At 43.3% G+C, this 18,853-nt stretch overlaps 1 protein-coding gene across 1 annotated transcript in view; it reads left to right on the forward strand.

The window, feature by feature from the left end:
* Positions 1–18,560, forward strand: part of LOC105472409 (carbonic anhydrase 10) — a 544,782-nt gene extending 526,222 nt beyond the window's left edge. Inside the window, exons 6-9 of the mRNA XM_071082941.1 lie at positions 1,900–1,972; positions 12,915–13,069; positions 15,271–15,445; positions 17,303–18,560. Coding sequence (XP_070939042.1) covers positions 1,900–1,972; positions 12,915–13,069; positions 15,271–15,445; positions 17,303–17,325 — 426 coding nt within the window. The 3' untranslated portion in view covers positions 17,326–18,560. The remainder of the gene's footprint in view (positions 1–1,899; positions 1,973–12,914; positions 13,070–15,270; positions 15,446–17,302) is intronic.
* Positions 18,561–18,853: the final 293 nt, after the last annotated feature.

Genomic DNA, 18,853 nt, shown 5'->3' on the forward strand with positions numbered 1-18,853 from the left:
GGGTGGGCAGGAATGGGATATGACAAGCCCCACATCCTGGTAGTTTAGCCCTAGAGTTATCACCCTGGCTAAAAGCTGAGCCATAAAAAAGTTGGAGTTACTGTCTAAAAGGAGATACTTGCTTATCTGTTTTATTTATCTGTGTCCTCCACAAATCTCCCACCCTTGCTGTGACCACAGGGAACTGAGATTTGGCTGTAATTGCTGCTCAATCACACACCATTAACTTCCCACTTAAGCTCACTTATACCAAGTACATATTTTATCCTCTCACCCACGCAGCCAACACACTAGAGCCCACAAATCATCTGTGTGCACTTTGGAAATTTTTCAATTATTTTTAATCAGCTCAAAACAGTCTGGTCCCAACATAAGAGCTGCCCAGACTCACCAGGTGCCAGGAGCTCAAGGCACCCAGGGAGTAAGGTACATAACAGATCCCTTACCTGCCACGACAATATATTCCTAGCCATCTTTCTTTCATGGGGTGCATCAGCACCAGGAGCAGGCTTCAAGCTATCTTTTAAATGACTGAAGAGGATGTCAAAGTAGATGTTGAATATAGCACTGAGGGGAGCAACAGTATTTAATTTGGGACTTTTTCTATTTAGGGGTGGACTTTTACCTCCATTGGGTGTTGTCACTCACCAAGCTCCCTTTGGTGTGTGTCTCACCACAACACAGCCAGGAAACTGCAAAAAGAGAGACAGATGGTGGGAAAATAAACAGTCTGTGCTTTCTCTAAGCTAAAATTACCTGTTGCTTATCTAATAATAATAATCATCTGCTGCAATTTTTCCAACCCTCAGATAAATCAGATTTAAAATGTTGATGTGTCACAACATCCGATTAGCCGCTGAGGCATAAATTACAGAGCAGAGCTAAGCAAGGTAGGAGAGAAATGACTAGGATGAACAATGGTACCCCAGAAAAGGCTGAGTAAACAAATGTTGTTAAGAAAACCCTTTTCTCATGTAGGGCCACATCACAGTCTCATCAATGATAGTTCCCTACTGAAGCCCCTGAAAACCTGGTTTCTTCTCCCAAAGGAGGAATTTGAAGCTATAAGGGCATAGGCATAAAATGGGAATGGATCCCTGAACATCTGGTACAATGTTTGACCCATGATAGACCCTCTGCAAATATTTGTTGGATGGATGGATGGATGGATGGATGGATGGATGGATTGAATTACATGGCTTATGACGTACTCAATTCATGCAATAATGAGCAGTGATATACCAAGATCCTATACTACTTTTCAGTTTTTTTTCCCATTTCCTTATACCTCTATTCTGGGTATTCTTTATGTCTCGTTCTCTACCTAGATGAATTTCCCCTTCCTAACATGCCAGTCCCTACCTTGCTTAAAAGCCTGACATCATCTGGCCCCTGCCAATCTTTCTAGGATCACCTCCTCTTCTTCCCCACACTCTCAGCTCCAAGTACACTGAAGTCCTTGCATGAGCATGCCTAGTTCTCACTTCCCCGTGTCCGTGTATGTACAGATTTCTCCGTATGAAATGCTTTTCCTTGCCTTTCATCCCTTTTCACACTCTATCAGCAGAACACTTTGTTAACTCCTACCCACCCTCCCAGACGCATGACTTAAATTCTCAGGTGGTGGCTGGTCTTCCTCCAACATCATTACACCAATGACTCAATCATGGCACTCTCCACACTATATGAGAGTGGTTTGTTCACTTACCTGTCTTCCTCTCTAGACTGGGCTGTCCTTGAGAGTAGGGACTCTGGCTTTGCTCTCTGAATTTCCAGCTGTCATTGTGTTTGGCTCATGGTAGGTACTCGGTAACTATGAATGAATAAGTGAATGCCACGGGGAGATGTTTGTCCTGCAAGAGTGATGGCCAGTCATTAATATTTTCTTTTCTCCTCCAGGTTTCTGATTCATCAAATCCATTTCTTAATCGAATGCTCAACAGAGATACTATCACAAGAATAACATATAAAAGTAAGTTTGGTTCAATTTCCTCTACAGCAACTATTCTATAAAGGTTAGACCTGCCTGAAGGCAGGAAGCCAGAACTGATGATCTCCATGGGCCCTTTTCAGTTTCATGATCCTGCAATTCTGTTGAAAGTCACTCTGGAGAGTAGGGTTTGGCTAAGAAGCAGCTCATTTCAAGCAGAAGTCCCTAGTCATCCATGCCTAAGGCGATAATGATTATGATTATGGTGGTCATCTTTATCCCACAGATTGGTAATGAGCCAGGGGACTGTGCTGGCTGATACGCTCCACCATGTCAGCTGGCCACAGTTGGGGCTTTGCCAATGATGGGATTGAGAAAGCACTCATCAGGTACTATGGATCCGATCGCAACACTTACAGAAGTCCTCAGCTAGACCAGTTCTGTGTGTGTGGCTGGGTCTCCTTTCCAGGCAGAGATAGGATGGCATCTCTCTTTATCCACATGTGTGGCCCATGGATGTAGAGGACTTTGTCCAGTTTCCTTGGGTTTCCAGAGTGTTTTATCCCCAGACTCCTTACACAGAAGAGAGAACAGTGCAAAGTTGAAGGAGGAAAGAAAAAGATGCTGCTGTCATCCCCAGCAATTCCAGAAGGTGCAGGATTTGGGAAAAGTTGGGTGAGATGGCACACACCAATAGATGAAAGAAATAATATGAGGATAAAAACATTGTCTCTACCTAGTTAGGAGTGAGCAGGATACTGGGATTCAAGTCTTGGCTTTGTCCTTTATCAAGGAGTTTCCTCACTTTGACTGTCATTCATCTTGTAAAGTAAAAAAGCTGAACTTCAAGTTTCTAAAGTCCTTCTAGGTCTGGGATTCTGAATCAAGCAATAGGTAAATAATGATTCTCACAAAAGTGAAAAACAGTTGGCAAACATCCCAGCACCCCACATCCCCTTGGTGTGCCCTTCACCAAGCCAGGAGCTCAGCTGTGTCTGCTGCTTCTATCTCCAATGGCAATGTGGGAAAAAAAAAAAAAAAAAAAAAAGAATGTGTACAGATCTCATCTTGGACTGCCAAGGGAGAGTATGGAGAATCCTTCACTCAGCCGTTTACTCACTTATCCGACACGCATTTCCTGCATGCCTTCCACATGACAGACACCAAGTGAGGCTCCAGGGATGGAAAGATGGCCCAGACAGCAGCCCTACAACTACCAGGTGCTCACCGCCAAGTCCCTCCCATCTGCAGAGGCTGGTAGGGCTGAGGAATGAACCTGGAGAATCCCACTCCACCTAGACAGACATTTCCCAGAAGAATGAATTAAGTTGTCTCCAAGCATATTCTGCCTTTTCTCATTAGTATTCTTGTGGAGTCCTCTCTAAGCACACACTTAGATTGCTCAGCTAAGGGAGATATTTCTGTCTTGTGTGTAAATAGCACATTTATAACTGCCCATAAAAGATTATTATTCTTTTAACTTTTTTGATTAAAAAAGCATGAAAATTAAATAAAATGTTTTCAAATAATCTTGGATTTGCAATTTAGAGACCGTGAAAATGCATGAAATCACACATTAAGCCCCAACACACAGTCTAACAGATTGCCAGTTGCAGAGTAAATCATTAGAGGGACTTTCCTCCCCACCCCACCATCCCGCCCCCAGCACTGGTCTGATTAATATTAAATGATGTGGCTTGGGCCACCAAGGGAGGAGCAAGAGCGGGGAGGGAGTGGAAGGGGAGGCAGGGAAGAAGGGAAAGACGGATGGAAGGAAGGAAAGGAAGAAAGGGAGGGAGGGAAGGAAAAGCATTCCAAGTGTGGAGAGCTACATGCACAAAACCTGGAGAGTACTGAAGGCCAGTGAAGAGTTCAGAGGGAGGAACTCTGTCTTCATCAGCTCTTCGTCTCAGTGCCTAAGACGAGGCACACCCAATAAGCACTGGTGATGGCCTGGGTGAATAGAAGGGTGAATGGCCTCTTTCAGGAGCTGTGACGGGGCAGAGGGAGTGGCAAGAAAGACGTTCTGGAGCCAGATCTTGAGCCATGTTAAGGTGTTTATGCAGAAGGCAGGCAGACATTTAAACACCCTTACCACCTCTGAAGACACATTCCTAGAAATACAAATAGAAGACAGCAGGAGCACCCCCGCTTGTGATCCCCATACTCTATACCTCTCAGGGCCCAGGGAAAAGAAAGGGGAGCCAAAGCAAGATAAAGAGATCCTGGCCTGCATGGGGAAAGGTAGTTGATTTAGGCCCCCTAATAACCCTAATAACAGGAATTTTGAGCTCCTATAATCCAGCAGGGAGTAATGGAGGTGTCCTCTGTAGTGACCTTTGTCACATACCTGAAGGGAGCAGCACTGCAGGGATAATGATGGCCAATTCATGGGAATGACCTCAACACTGCTTTGCCCAGGACACTGTGGCAGAAAGGGATTGATTTGCACAGCAGAAAACCACAGCTCTCTTTTGTCCCTACGGCAGCCAGAAAGTTGGCCCAGTGGCAGGCAGGGGAGTCTGGAACAGGAGTCATTCACTAGAACACAGCCAGTGGGTGGGAAACACAAGACTGGAAGTCTCTCCCAAGGCTCTCCAACAGGCAGCAGGTTAGGCCAGCATTGGCCCATAAATTCAGGTTACGATGAAGACAACTCAGGCGGCCCCATCAGGGTATCCTGCTTCTGTCCTTCTAAGTGTTCGAGAGACAGAAATCAACCCCCCACCCCACCATTTCTACCATGCTACTGAAGGACACCTAACCTCCACCCCTGCCCTTTCTACTGCTGCTACCCAGAACTTCACACCAGCATAGCTTCAATTTGCTCTGCTCATTTAGATGTAGTATCCACTCTGCAAGGTGCTGAGCCACAGGATTATGGAGATGATGCTTACTGAGCACTTTCCACACACCAAGGTCTATGCTTTACATGCAGGCCCCTTACCTAGTGCTAATGAAGTCCTTCAGAGTGGTATGATTGCCATCCCCAGTTTACAGATGGGAAAAATCAAGGCTTCAAGAGGTGAAGTCATTTGACCAATGACACACATTTAATGGCTGTATCAGTCAGCAACTTCTGCGTAATAAACAAGCATTCAATGATAAGCATTGATTTCTTATTGCTGCCTCTGTGGGTTGGTAGGGGTGGCTCTGCTTCCAGTTACAGGTCTGCGAGTGAGCTGAAGCAGCTCAGCTCCACATGGCTCTCATTTTTCTAGGATCGAGATGATATCCAGGGCAAGTAGTTCTCATGGTAGAGGGAAGAAATAAGTGATGTGACTTAAGGCCTAGTCATGAAACTCACACATTCACTCTGTCCACTTCCACAAGCCAAAGCAAGCCATATGGCCAAGCTCAACATGAAAATCCTCCCAAGGAGATGAAGATGAGGAAGAAGTGAACATTTCCTGAAAAATACTCTATTCTTCCATGGTGGAAGAGCAAGGATCCAAATACGGGTCTTCCTGGGTACTGTTTCCTCTGCTTTTCCTTCCTATCATGCTTTCTCCCTGAGGAGGAAGGAAAGCTTAGGTCCAGGGTCTTAAAACTAATTGCAATGAAGATACTTTCACATTCCATGAAACTTATTAGTACGTTTCTCTTAATTCCAACTTTGGTTCAGTTTGAAGAAGCATCTTTTTGCTGTTTGCATATGCCTCCACTTGAAAGGGACATATACTAACCACAGAACTGATGGGAACTTTGGCAGTTCAAGTCCATCCTGACCTAAGCTCTCTCCAACTCCTGCCTGGCATGGTACCTCCAGTGGAAATCAGTCATTCAGAGGGACACAGTGACATTGCCATTATTGCCATAGTTACCAGAGAAGGCACAGAGATTAATTCTAGAAGGGATCGGTCTTCTGCAAATCTGCCCTTTGAAGGTCATTGTAACAAAAAGCCAATCTAGGAATTTAAGCAGAGTGACATAATCTGCTGACAAAAGGATTGCCTCAATGCTTGGTTGAGAATAGACTACAAGGGGTAGAGTCAACAATAGAAGAGGATTGCAGCAACCCAAATGATGAGACGATGGCACTCACCATGACCAGGCTGATGGGGATTGGCAGGGAGATGGTGAGAAATAATTGGGTATATTTTAAAGAAAAACCCAAGAGACCAGGCACAGTGGCTCACACCTGTAATCCGAGCATTTTGGGAGGCCAAGGCAGGTGGATCACGAGGTCAGGAGTTCGAGACCAGCCTGACCCCATCAGGTCAGGTCAGTAGAGATGGTGAGACCCCACCTCTACTAAAAATACAAAAAGTAGCTGGGCATAGTGGCACGCACCTATAATTCCAGCTACTCGGGAGGCTGAGGCAGGAGAATCACTTGAACCTGGGAGGCGAAGGTTGCAGTGAGCTGAGATCACACCATTGCACTCCAGCCTGGGCAACAAAGCAAGACTCTGTCTCAAAAAAAAAAAAAAAAAAAAAAAAAAAAAGCCAAGAAGTGTACTGATATATCTGATAATACGTCTGATGTTTTATGTGAGAGAAAGGGGAGTGAGGGATGACTGTAAGGCTTTTAGCCTGAGCAACTGCAAGGAAGACATTTTCATCCACTGAGATGGGGAGACTGTGGATGAAGCATATTCGTGGGTGGGGAGGAAATCAGAAGTTTTGAACATGTTCAGCTTGAGATGTTTATAAGGTACCCACGAAGAGGTGTGGAGTAGGCAGTTGGATATATGAGTCTAGATTTCAGGAGGGAGAACTGGAGATATAAATGTGGAAGACGTTGGCATCCAGATGGTGTTTAAATGTTGGTGAAATCCTGGGAGTAAGAATAAATAGAGAAGAGAGGCGGGACATGTCCTCACTTTTGAAAGAGCAACTCAAATCTCCATGACTTAGGATTGAAAATCACTTCTAAAGATATCTTTAAAATCCCACCCTGGAAGAGGCTCCCGCGTGGCTGCCTCATCGGCTCGCTGAGGTGGTGCAGGGAGCTGCTGCAGGCATGGAGGCACTGGGGTGAAATCACAACATGGCAGCTGGAAGAGACACAGTCCATTTGCCCAGTTTGTAGGATTGGGCACAGAATGAATGACCAGGAAAAAAAAAGGGGAACTGTGCAAAATCATTCTTTTGAGTCAGTTAAAAAAAAAAAAATCAATGCCAGGAAATTCATACAAGGAGTAAAGAGGGAGAATCTCGCCAAGAGGATTGGGAATTTTGGAAGCTACATATTATGCTGGTAAAGGCACCACACCCATGGGAGGCAGTGTGTTCTAGTGAAGAGAGATCTGGGCTCCTATCCTGGCTCTACCACTTCCTTTTGTTGACTGACTTCAAGCAACCTTCTAAACACCTCCCCCATCTGTAAGAGGAGGATATCAATGCTGATGCTGAGATGCTTGGCATGAGAATCAAACAAGGTAATGAGTCAAATGCCTGAACAATGAGCGGTATAAACTAGGTGTACAATGAACGTGTATTTCTAAGTTGTCCTAAGGTACATGACTGTCAAATCTAGCTTCCTTCAGGGCAGGAGGCAGGTTGCTATGATGCCAAATAAAAATTATGTTGAAGGTAAATGCAATACAGGACACGGAGTCAACAGAATTTGCTTACTTTAAATGAAACACCACTCCTGTGCTTGAATCCATGCAGTGGATGGTAATGATTTAATGAGATTCTACTACTTTCCTTGCAAGCTTAGATTTCATATGTCTGAGTGAAACTTATAAAACACTCTAACTAGGACTGACAATGAAAAACACCAGCCTGAACTAAATTTGGGCTGAATTTAGAAAGTCTTCTAAAGAAAATCCATTTTATTAAAGTCAAATTCCCCTTCAACAGATTGGAGGTGAAGACTGAAATCATGACATTGAAAAATAGATTTTCTGAATGGGTTTTCTGGAGGAGATACTGGTAATTTACTTGAAGTATTTTAATTTTTTAATGTAGTGTATACGAATAATACTAATATCTCTCATTTTTCTTGTGTTAATTAATTGGCATTAATTAACAGAATCCCAATTAAATAAAAGGTAGTATTCTTATTTTATCTACCCGATTTCATTAAGCTAGCATTATTTTTTAAAGAGATTTTATGCTATTTTCAAGTGGCTAAACTAGTGACCGATGGAGTGTAAAGAGGCTTCTTAAGTGGGTAAGAGAGAATAGTTATTAGAACACTGCATATAAAACACTTTCTTCCAACATCCTAGGACAGTATTATTTTAGTAGCTTCATTCTCCTTCAATGTCACATGCCCCATTCATTTCATGGGTAATAAATACAGTGGTGAGCTTTAGTCCAATAAGAATCCAAAAGATCACAAATTTCAAATTTAAAAAGGTATGGTGGCCGGGCGTGGTGACTCACGTTCATAATCCCAGCATTTTGGGAGGCAGAGATGGGCAGATCACCTGAAGTCAGGAGTTCGAGACCAGCGTGGCCACCATGGTGAAACCCTGTCTCTACCAAAAATACAAATATTAGCTGGGCATGGTGGCAGGCACCTATAATCCCAGCTACTTGGGAGGCTGAGGCAGGACAATCAGTGGAACCTGGGAGGTGGAGGTTACAGTGAGCCAAGATCACGCCACTGCACTCCAGCCTGGGCAACAGAGTGAGACGCCATCTCAAATAAAAAATAAGAAAAAAAAAGAGATACGGCTATTGTCTTAAAGTATTTCCTCTAAGGAAATAAAACCACACCACTGAAGGCATCTGGAGGAGAGCTTTCAAATACAGCGTTTTGACACGTGGCACAAGCCCCTTAAAGCATTTTTTTCAGTCTTACCCGTTTATAACTTTGCTTTACCCGCTATAACTTTATAACCTCCCCCAACCCCCAGATATTCTATTCAGCTAAAAGATGAATGTGTAGGCCAGGACAGACTAACTTGGAACTGCCTTAAACTTCTCAGTTCTTTGGGAAGTGTTTTATGCGCCGCTCCTCAGAGGGACGCAGTGTTAAATGTGATGAAATATGACCAAGGAGTTTAAGCATATTGCTCCTGGTGCCTTTCTCTATGCTTAATTGAACTTGTACTCTCATTTCAAAGGAATGGCTTTGGAAATGTTTTCACAGAATGCGAAATGCAGCACACCACTTTCCATGTTGCAATCTAAGTAGTTACTCATGTCAGCAAGGAACAGAACAGGAGCAGCTGACCTCCATGAATCCAATTCTCAGAGGCCCCTTTTTTCATTTATTGTTTGTGTAAAACAAAATATCATATTACTTCATTCTTTAGTAATTGCCTTTTTTCATTTCAGTTGAATTTGCCTCAGATTACAAGAGGAAATGTCATTCTATATGAGAAAATTGCCAAATAGTTCCATATTGATCAGGAACTAGTCCAGTATTGATCTCTGAAACTGCCGTGCCTTGTTCTCATTGGAATAGTTCTCTTTGAATGGGAACTTCATAAGCAGGAAGCCGGGCAATATTAAATCTCATCAGTGGTCCACATGAGTAAGCACGATGCATTTCACAGAGGCTGCCTGTTAAATGCAGACTGAAAAAAAAAAAGCTCAGACGAGGGAAAGTTTTCCCCCACCCACCCCATGTGGTCCTAGGCGTTTTATCACAGTGTACATCTCCTACAAAAAGAAAAAGTCAGCTTGGGAGTTGTAACCATGACTAAGAACTCAGTATAAGATAAAGCACAGGTTCATCAAGAACATGTCAAAAAACCAAAGGTTCAGCTGTCAACTTCTGCAGTCATTTGAAATAATAAAATTGGGTGATAAACTACACACATATATTCTACACTTATTGATTATCCAAGATCCAAGGGGTCTTCCTTTACTGTAAAGATATAGCCAACGCATACAAAATTACAACACCGTCATCCAAAAATTTGACCTGCCTAAGATAAATTTGGCTAACAAGCTTATTTATGTTGAAAGATGTTTTTGGATCCTAATACTTGAAGATGCAATTTTCCAGGACTGTCTGGTACCCTCAAATAAGAGGTTACACTCTTTTCCATGAAGGAAGAATGAGTTGCTGGCAAAGCTACCATTAGAACTCAGACTTGAATTAGGACTCTTGACTTGACATCTAGGATTTGCCCTTTATAAGCTATTTTCTCATATGACAGGTAAATAGCTGATAGAGATATGAGAGAGAGATGAAAGAGAGAGAGAGAGACAGAAAAAGGGGATAGGTAGAGAAACCTCTCTGTAAAACTATTCATGAAACTGGATTTGAATATCTGTCCTCACTTCCACCAATAAACATCCTTAAAGCAAGCAGAGGCATGCAGGATCACTCCCACCGGCCTCTGAGCTTCACCCCAGATTTGCATCTTTGTTCACAAACAACTCTGACCCCCTCTAGATCTTTGCCATCCTTACTCATGAATAGAGCCATGGAAGTTTAGAGAGAAGAATGGCCCTTCTGGTATATTGGTTCTCAGTCTCCTTTCTGTCTATAATGCCCAGACGATAATGCTGACAAGAACCAAACAATGGTTTTCTGCTAGCTGCTGCATGGACAAGATAGTATGTGACTAAAAACTAGTTCCCGGCCTAGTTAGCCCTGGAAAACACCCCAGCATACCTTGACATTAGGGCTGAAAACTTCTGTTTTACTCATGTTCTTTTCTTGGGTCCTTCTGCTTCTGTCCTATCAAACATACCAAGCAAGCTTCAATAGAGAGAAAAGAAGATGTAAAAACTTTAGCCAGTGTCTTTCAAATCCCAATACCTAAAAGACAGACACTGATTCAATGGCAGCCTCTGAGGCAGCGTGATGAGTCATGAAAACAAACATGACACATTAAATGCACACCGACTCAGCAATGTTAATATGAAGGTACAGGAGTCTTTGGTATGGAAACATGGTAATACCATAGGGAGATGGAAACAGGGCAGGCAATCTCACCCTAATGTCTTAGGGTGTGACACATGGGGGCGGGGATGGTATGCAGCATGTATTTAAGCTGAGGACGCTGACTGGAACCTCAGAGATGCTTCCCCTCATCCGACAGATGATGTCATCTCTTTCTCCCTTGCTTTTGCCCAGCACTGCCGGCAAGCAGAGCCACTGAGCAGAAACCATTTCATTCGTTCATTCAAGCAGTGTTTACTATACACCCATTATGTGGTGGACTCATGCTGGCATTTGGGGGCTCAGAGATAAAAGATGCAAACCCTTCCCCTGAAGGCGCACAGTTTAGTAGGGACAGTCAAACAGGTAAATAATGATTGGCAAGCTAATTCAGTAAATACAGTGAAAGAGGTGGGCACTGGCCCAGCTGGGGAAACCAGGGAGTCCTTGAGGAGAGGAACAGTAGGTATCCCAGGGAAGCAGGGGAAGGACCCTCCAGGGCAGGGCAGGAGGATGTGACAAACCTGGACCGCACCTTGTGCTAGGTGCTTGAGAAGCATGATCCCGTTTATTCCTCAAACAAGCCCATGAGCCAAGTACTCCAAACATCTGCATATTACAAATGTGGAAACTGAGGCTCAGATGGTTACCTATGGGTCCAAGGACACACGGGACAGTGAGCAGCAAAGTCCGCTCCAACTGAGATGTGAGTCTAAAGCTCACTCTCTCCACTCTGGGTCTTTCCAAGTTCTGCTGTGTGAGGATACGGAAAGGGCAAAAGGTAGAGTATATGTATTAACAAGATTTGCAGAAAGAACACAGTGGGGAATGAAAATGTCAGGACAGCAGAAGCCGCCTATGTCCTCTGATGACTGTTGCATCTTGGAGAGGGAGTGGACAACGAGGGATCTCCTGGCAGGACCTCAGTGGATGTAGTCTGGGGTATCAGCACTATGGTGTTTTGGAAACTTGCTGTGTGTAAGAAATCCCTGAGCATAACCTTTGCCTCTTGCTCCTAGCCTATACCACACCTCGGCCCCCAATATTTTCCACAAATATAGGTGCAGCACAAAGGCTGGTTATAGTTTCAAAGAAACAAAACATGTTCCTTTTATTTACTCCAGTCATGCCTGGAATGCCTCTCTTTCTACTTCTTCACTTCTCCCCACCACCCCAAATAAAATAAAATGCAATAATAACAGCATGCTAGAGTACGCAATGTGTTCCCCGTGCAAGCTTGGTTAAGCAAATCACATTGACCTTTAACAAAAATGTGCCGAACGCTTCCTTATCTTATTCAATATGTTAATCTTCAGGCCAAACCACCATTAGAGCAAGCCTCATTAAGTGCAGATCTGATCATGCAACTCCCTGGCTTCAAACCCTTCAGTGGTTCCGCATTGCCTCCGGATGAAGCCCAAACTCCCAGTAGCGCTGCAAAGACCTTCTGGTGTGGCCTGTGCTGACCCCACCAGCCACATTTCTCACAGCAGCCCTCCCTCCCCTTGCATCTCCATGTCCCCCTGCAGCTCACACTCCATTCGTCCCCAAGTACACACCACTCTTTCCTTGAGTCTTTTTCTAGCATTGCTCTGTCTACAGTGGCCTTGACACCCTACCCCACTGCCAGCTACACACTGATCACCTTCTGCTGTTAAAGATGCAGTTGAAGTCAACTCCTCAATTCATTCCTTCCTCAGTCCCCCGCACCCCCACCCCAGACAAAACTCACAGCCTCTCTTGGGCCCAGTGCAGATTTAGGTCAGTGTCTCTATGATGCCTTCTGCATTCACTTAATTATTTCCTACTCACCTATACCTGGCTTAGTGCCTGACACGTATTAGGGATTTAAGAGGCAGTCAGAGACAAATGCTGATATCCAATGTTAACTTATTATGTTGGCCCCGATATATATATGTGTGTGTGTGTGTGTGTGTGTGTGTATATATATGTGTATATATATGTGTATGTGTATATGTGTGTATATATGTATACATGTATATATGTGTATATATGTATCTATGTACGTGTATATATGTATACATGTATATGTGTGTATATATGTATATGTGTATATATGTATACATGTATATATGTGTGTATATATGTATATGTATGTATATATGTCAGCAATACCATCCCTTTCTCAAGAAACCTAATTTTTAAATCTTCTTTCCTTCTCTAGATGATGCATATTTACTACAGGGGCTTAATATAGAGGAACTATATCCAGAGACCTCTAGTTTCATCACTTATGATGGGTCGATGACTATCCCACCCTGCTATGAGACAGCAAGTTGGATCATAATGAACAAACCTGTCTATATAACCAGGATGCAGGTGAGTTTCTCTCTGGTCCTTTAGCTAAAGGAAAAGAATGATGTAAAAAAAAAAAATCACTGAATTGTGGAATGCCTATTCTAATAGTTTACTAGGACCATTATAACAAAGTCCCACAAACTGTGTAGTTTAAACCAATACAAACTTATCACCTCACAGTTCTGGAGACGAGAGGTTCAAGACCAAGGTGTTGGCAGCATTGCTTCCTTCAGTGGGATGTGAGGAACAATCTGTTGCATGCCTCTCCCCTAGCTTCTAGTGGTTTGCTGACAATCTTTGGTGTGCTTTGGTATTTAAAAGCAGCACCCCAAGCTCTACCTACATTTTTTTTTCTTTCTTTTTTGAAATGGAGTGTCACTCTTGTTACCCAGGCTGGAGTGCAGTGGCGCGATCTCGGCTCACTGCAATATCCACCTCCTGGGTTCAAGCGATTCTCACGCCTCAGCCTCCTGAGTAGCTGGGATTACAGGCACATGTCACCACGCCCGGCTAATTTTTGTACTTTTAGTAGAGATAGGGTTTCACCATGTTGACCAGGCTGGTCTTGAACTCCTGACCTCAGGTAATCCATCTGCCTCGGCCTCCCAAAGTGCTGGCATTACAGGCGTGAGCCACCATACCCAGCCTCTACCTCCATCTTTATAAGGTGTTTTCTCTGTGTCTGAGGCTCTGTGTCCAAATTTCCCATTTTTATAAAAACACCTTCTGTATTGCATTAAAGCCTACCCCCAATAAGCTTGTCTTAGCTAATTCCATCTGCAATGACTATTTTCCAAATAAGGTCACATTCTGAGCTACTGGGGGTTACCAGTACCTTCAGCTTATGAATTTCAGGGGTATACGATTCAACCCATATGCCTGGGTTTAAAGAGCCAGCATCCAAAAGGCTTAGCCTGAGCTAATTATAGAAGCATCTCACCTGTCTCAGTGGGAAAAGACAGCCATTAGTTCCCAGAGTGCATTCTACAACTACAGTGTTCAGAAAGCAAGCCAGCAAAATGGAAGATGTCATCATGCATTTGAAAAAGTTGGGTTTTAAAAAGTTAAATAGATTCCATTCTTGAAGGACTTCTGGGGTCCTTAAGTGCTAATACATGTGTCAGTCTTCAAGAGGAAGTGGTATGATATGTAGCGTTTCGCACACATATTTGAATGTGGGGTTTTTTTGGATCATCTCGCAGAGTTAGTACTCCTCAGAACTCGACGGAAGGCAGATGGGTCCTCCTGTGTGAGCTCAGCTACACAGCTTATTGTGCTCTTCAGGCCTGTCACCCACCTCTATGAAATGAACACTCCTCTTCTTTATTGAGAGGGGGATAAATTACATGAGTTCGCTCCAGCTCTGACATTCTACGACTGTGGGAGTCTATAACAAATTAAAGGAGAGATGAGCAAAGGAAGCAGAAGCCAATCTCCTTGATGGGATATGTGTTCCCACCTGACAACCATCTGAACAATTTGAAATTCCTTATCCCATCTGTATTGATGAGGACTCACTAGGTGACAGGCAACAGTAACTCCCCGCTTAAGCTTAGAAAAAGCATTTATTCGAGAGCCACAGGGGCATCTTAGAGAATTTAACATCAGAAATTGACATCAGAAATTCACTGAAATGGGAACCCCAGAAGTGCTTTCTCTCTGCTGTCCTCTTGTCACCACACATTCACTTCATTCTTCTCTCCTGCTAGAGACCGTCTTCTTTGGCCTCACAGTCCTGTGGCAGAACACGGCTGCAAACAGTCCAGCCACGTGGCCCTCATAGTCTCACAGAAAAGAAACCAAACTGGTCCAGCTTAGTTTAGCTCTGACCCACGGACCAGTCACTATGATCCAGGTAATACTATGTGGGAGTCATGGAGTTATTGAACCAAAGAGTATCAAAGAACGAACGAACCCTGGAGAAACCTAACCAGATTTCCTCCTTATATGGATGCTGCATTTGAGGGTGACAGAGCGCAAGTGACTTGTTCAGAGGCATACATAGGCTAGTAAGCTAGAAGCAGGGCTGGCTTCATGCACGGAGGCATAGTGGGCCTTCAGCTCAACTGAACCCATGGAAAAAAGGGATTCTGTGGGGCTTATACAGCCCTTTCCTCATACAGCTGATACCACCTAGCTTGGCCACAGTCTCTGTGGTCTTATTTCTTCCCTAGTGCATTTAAGAGGATGGTTGGATCTCACAGCTACTTCTCTCTCCTCAGATGCATTCCTTGCGCCTGCTCAGCCAGAACCAGCCATCTCAGATCTTTCTGAGCATGAGTGACAACTTCAGGCCTGTCCAGCCACTCAACAACCGCTGCATCCGCACCAATATCAACTTCAGTTTACAGGGGAAGGACTGTCCAAACAACCGAGCCCAGAAGCTTCAGTATAGAGGTGGGTGTGGTGGCTCAGAGCGTGGAGGATCTAGGCCAGAGCTCAGTCTCTCTGCTTAGACCTGTTCTTAAAGGCCTGGCATTATCTTCCGTCATAGGAATGATGATTATAAATGACAATAACCATCACGCTCCATTTGCATGGTGGTGAAGGTCTTAAGTTTTGATATATGTGATATAGACATCTGTATGAACGCATCTAGGTAGCTAGGTAGGTAGGTAAGTGGGTGGGTGGATGGATGGATGGTAGGTAGATGGCAAGGTGTAGAGGTTTGATATATGTGAGATATATATATATATATATATATATATATATATATATATATATAACCTTTAAATACACATATGAAACCTTTAAAACCCCTGTAGATCAAGCAAGACAGCTTCTTTTTATTGCCATTTTATAGAAGAGCCCAGAAAGGCTGATGCTCCCAAGGTTATCTGTTAGAACAGGACAGCAAAAAGCATTAGAGCTTTTAAGTATATGCAAGAAAGACCCCCTTTTCCCTAGAAGGTTAACAAATACTCTAAAGGGCAGGCCATTAGGATCCAATGGGATAATTTGTGAGTGTATCTTTGCCCAGTGCTATGTCCCTAGAAATGGTTATTATTCCTACTAAAGGGGACATTTAAGGTGACATCTGCCTCCTGTAACTCTGTGATCCACACCCAGCCCTCTCTCTCTTCCCTTCTGCATACTACTAAACATCTGTTAATCATTGTGGTAAACATTCACTGTAGAAAGAGGCACGATGGGGTCTTGGAGGGCCCTGGACTGGAAATCAAGACATCTAAGTCCTGGGCCGGGTTCTAACAAGCTGTACAAACCCAGCCACATTGTTTACCCCCTAGACCTGGCTTCTTCATGACAGTTCCTATGACATCTACTTCACAGTTTGTTAAAGGAAGCAAACAAGAGCCTGGATGGGGAGGCCCTTTGTAGCAATAACATGCTCCCCAAATAGGAGGGCTGTGGTTATTACCAGACAGCTTTTAGAAGCAGCCTCCACCACTACTCCTTGATCCTCCCCTTCATTCTTCCTACTTCCCCCATGTTCCCTTCTTTTTTGTCTCTCAGATACACTTGCGTGCCCAAACTACATATTTTCCACTCCCTTCCAGCCAGAACTACCAGAAAAGTAAATACCTAACTCATTCATTGCTTCTTCTCATTAGTCAATACCCCTGTATTGTGTTCCTAGTATGTGTCAGTTAGTTGGGTGATGGGTGACAGATAGGACCCCTAGCCACACAGAGCATATGGTCTACAACAGGAGTCTACACACTTTTTCTATAAAGGACAGAGTAAATATGTTAAGTTTTGAAGCCATAAAATCTCTGTGGCACTCTGACATTATTGTATGAAATCAGCCATTGATAATATGTAAATGAATGGGTATGGCTGTGTTCCAATAAAACTTTATTTATAAAAACAGGTATTGTGCTGGATTAGATGTGTGGACTGTTGTTTTTCCATCCCTGGCCTAGAGCAGTGTCATCCACTAGAACTTTCTGTGGTAATGGGAATGTTTTCATGATAGGTTGATTACTATCCTGCATTGTCCAATACAGCAGCTACTAGCCATATGTGGCTATTGAACATTGGATGGGTGACTAGTACAATGATGCAACTAATTTTTTAATTTTAATTAATTTAAATGTATAGTATGTTGGTCAGTATAGGCCTAGAAGGTCATGGAGAATTGGAAGGGGGTAGTTGAAATGCACATAAGTAAGCAGGCATTTACAAAACAGTCCCGTCCCCTCTGGAGGAATTCCGTAAAACTGTGCAAATTAATTGAATATGCCTCATTTTATGTTGTATGTGTGATTTTTTTTTCTTTCTCTCTCTCTGCAGTAAATGAATGGCTCCTCAAGTAGGGAACAAAGCCAAGAAGAATCCCACCTCAGTGAAATGCTACAACTGTGAATTGACGTAACCTAGAATGTCCCCCTTCTTGCTTCTCTCTCCTTCTTTCCCCCAAGCCTCATTCATTCTTGGGATTGGCCCTTTCTTCATGAAAAGTGTCTGCAAAACCATGGCAGAGGAATACATCTCTCACACACTCACAAACACACACACAAGCACTTGCACATACATACACACACTCTCTTACAACCTCCATCATGGGAAGTCAAGTTTCAGAAACAAAAGTCTCATTCATAAGGTCTTAGAAGAAAATAACCAGTTAACCTGATTACAATTTTGATACCGTTTTCCTGAACTAATAAATCTACCCAATGAGACTTTTCAGCCTTTGTACATACAAAATTCTTCCAAAAGAGAGAGAAAATACAGCTCTGATGGCATCAAACGGACTTTGCATCAAGTAATTTCAGATAGTGTCCTAGGATCCTTTGAGGGTGCTGGTAGCAGGTGAGCAGGACAAAGTTGACCAAGGACACTTATTTCTAGATTATGATGATTCTTCTGTTTACTCAACAATTTAAAAAGAAAAATAAAGGACAGACATTGAAGAGCTACACATTGTATATATATCACCACAGACTATAAAGAAATGGAATTATTTCCTTCTTTGTCACATATCTGTAGTAGGATTTGCCAAGATCAGAAATGACCCATTTGCTGTTTCTTGTTTTCCAAAGGTCATACATTGTGTTTGGTTATTGTTACCAGCTCAATAAATGTGTTTAACGAGTTAATTTCATTTTTTTGGCTTTGGTCTATTCTCCTTCCTTACAGGCTAAGCCCTGGCTCCATGCAACTGCATTCTTTGATTTCACTTGTTCCTTCATCTACATGTTTTGTTCATTTGCAGCCAGTTTTTACTGAGTTTGTGGCAATCAGGAATGCATTTGCTAAGCAAGTATAACTTTAATTCCACTCCATGGCTCGATCATTCACATGAGGTGAGCTTCAGCCTGAGATAGCAGGCGACAGATTTCTTGCGTTTCAAAACTGCCATGCCCCCCTGTGATGCTCCCGTGAAGGAATGCACTTTGCCTTGTAAGTTCCTGGGAAAGGGGTATCTTTTCTCTCCAGGTGCAGCCAGATCTCACAAAGTACAAACGAATGCCTTTCTTTTCTTGTTTATAATGGTCACTCACTGTGTTTGGTTACTGTCAAGAAATCAATAAATGTGTTTAACAAGTTACCCAGTACCTATGTCTGACTTTATTGAGAGAGAGGATGCTCCCTGCTGAAGTCTCTGAGTCCTGCTGGGTGCAGGAGCAATTGCATATGAGACTGGCAGGGCAGCCAGAACAGCCTGTCTGGCCATTCCCAGAGCCAGGTAATTAATACCCTGTTGAGAAAACATATAGGCTTAGCTGCTGGAAGAGAATACTTGGATGTTTGTTCAGTGGCCAAATTAAAAATAACTTTCATCTCTCCTTTCTGTCACACTCTCCTGCAAGGGGGAAAGCTCAGGCAAGGAGAGTCTGTGCA

Source organism: Macaca nemestrina, chromosome 17, assembly GCF_043159975.1.
Source record: "Macaca nemestrina isolate mMacNem1 chromosome 17, mMacNem.hap1, whole genome shotgun sequence".
In the NCBI taxonomy this organism is placed as follows: domain Eukaryota; kingdom Metazoa; phylum Chordata; class Mammalia; order Primates; family Cercopithecidae; genus Macaca; species Macaca nemestrina.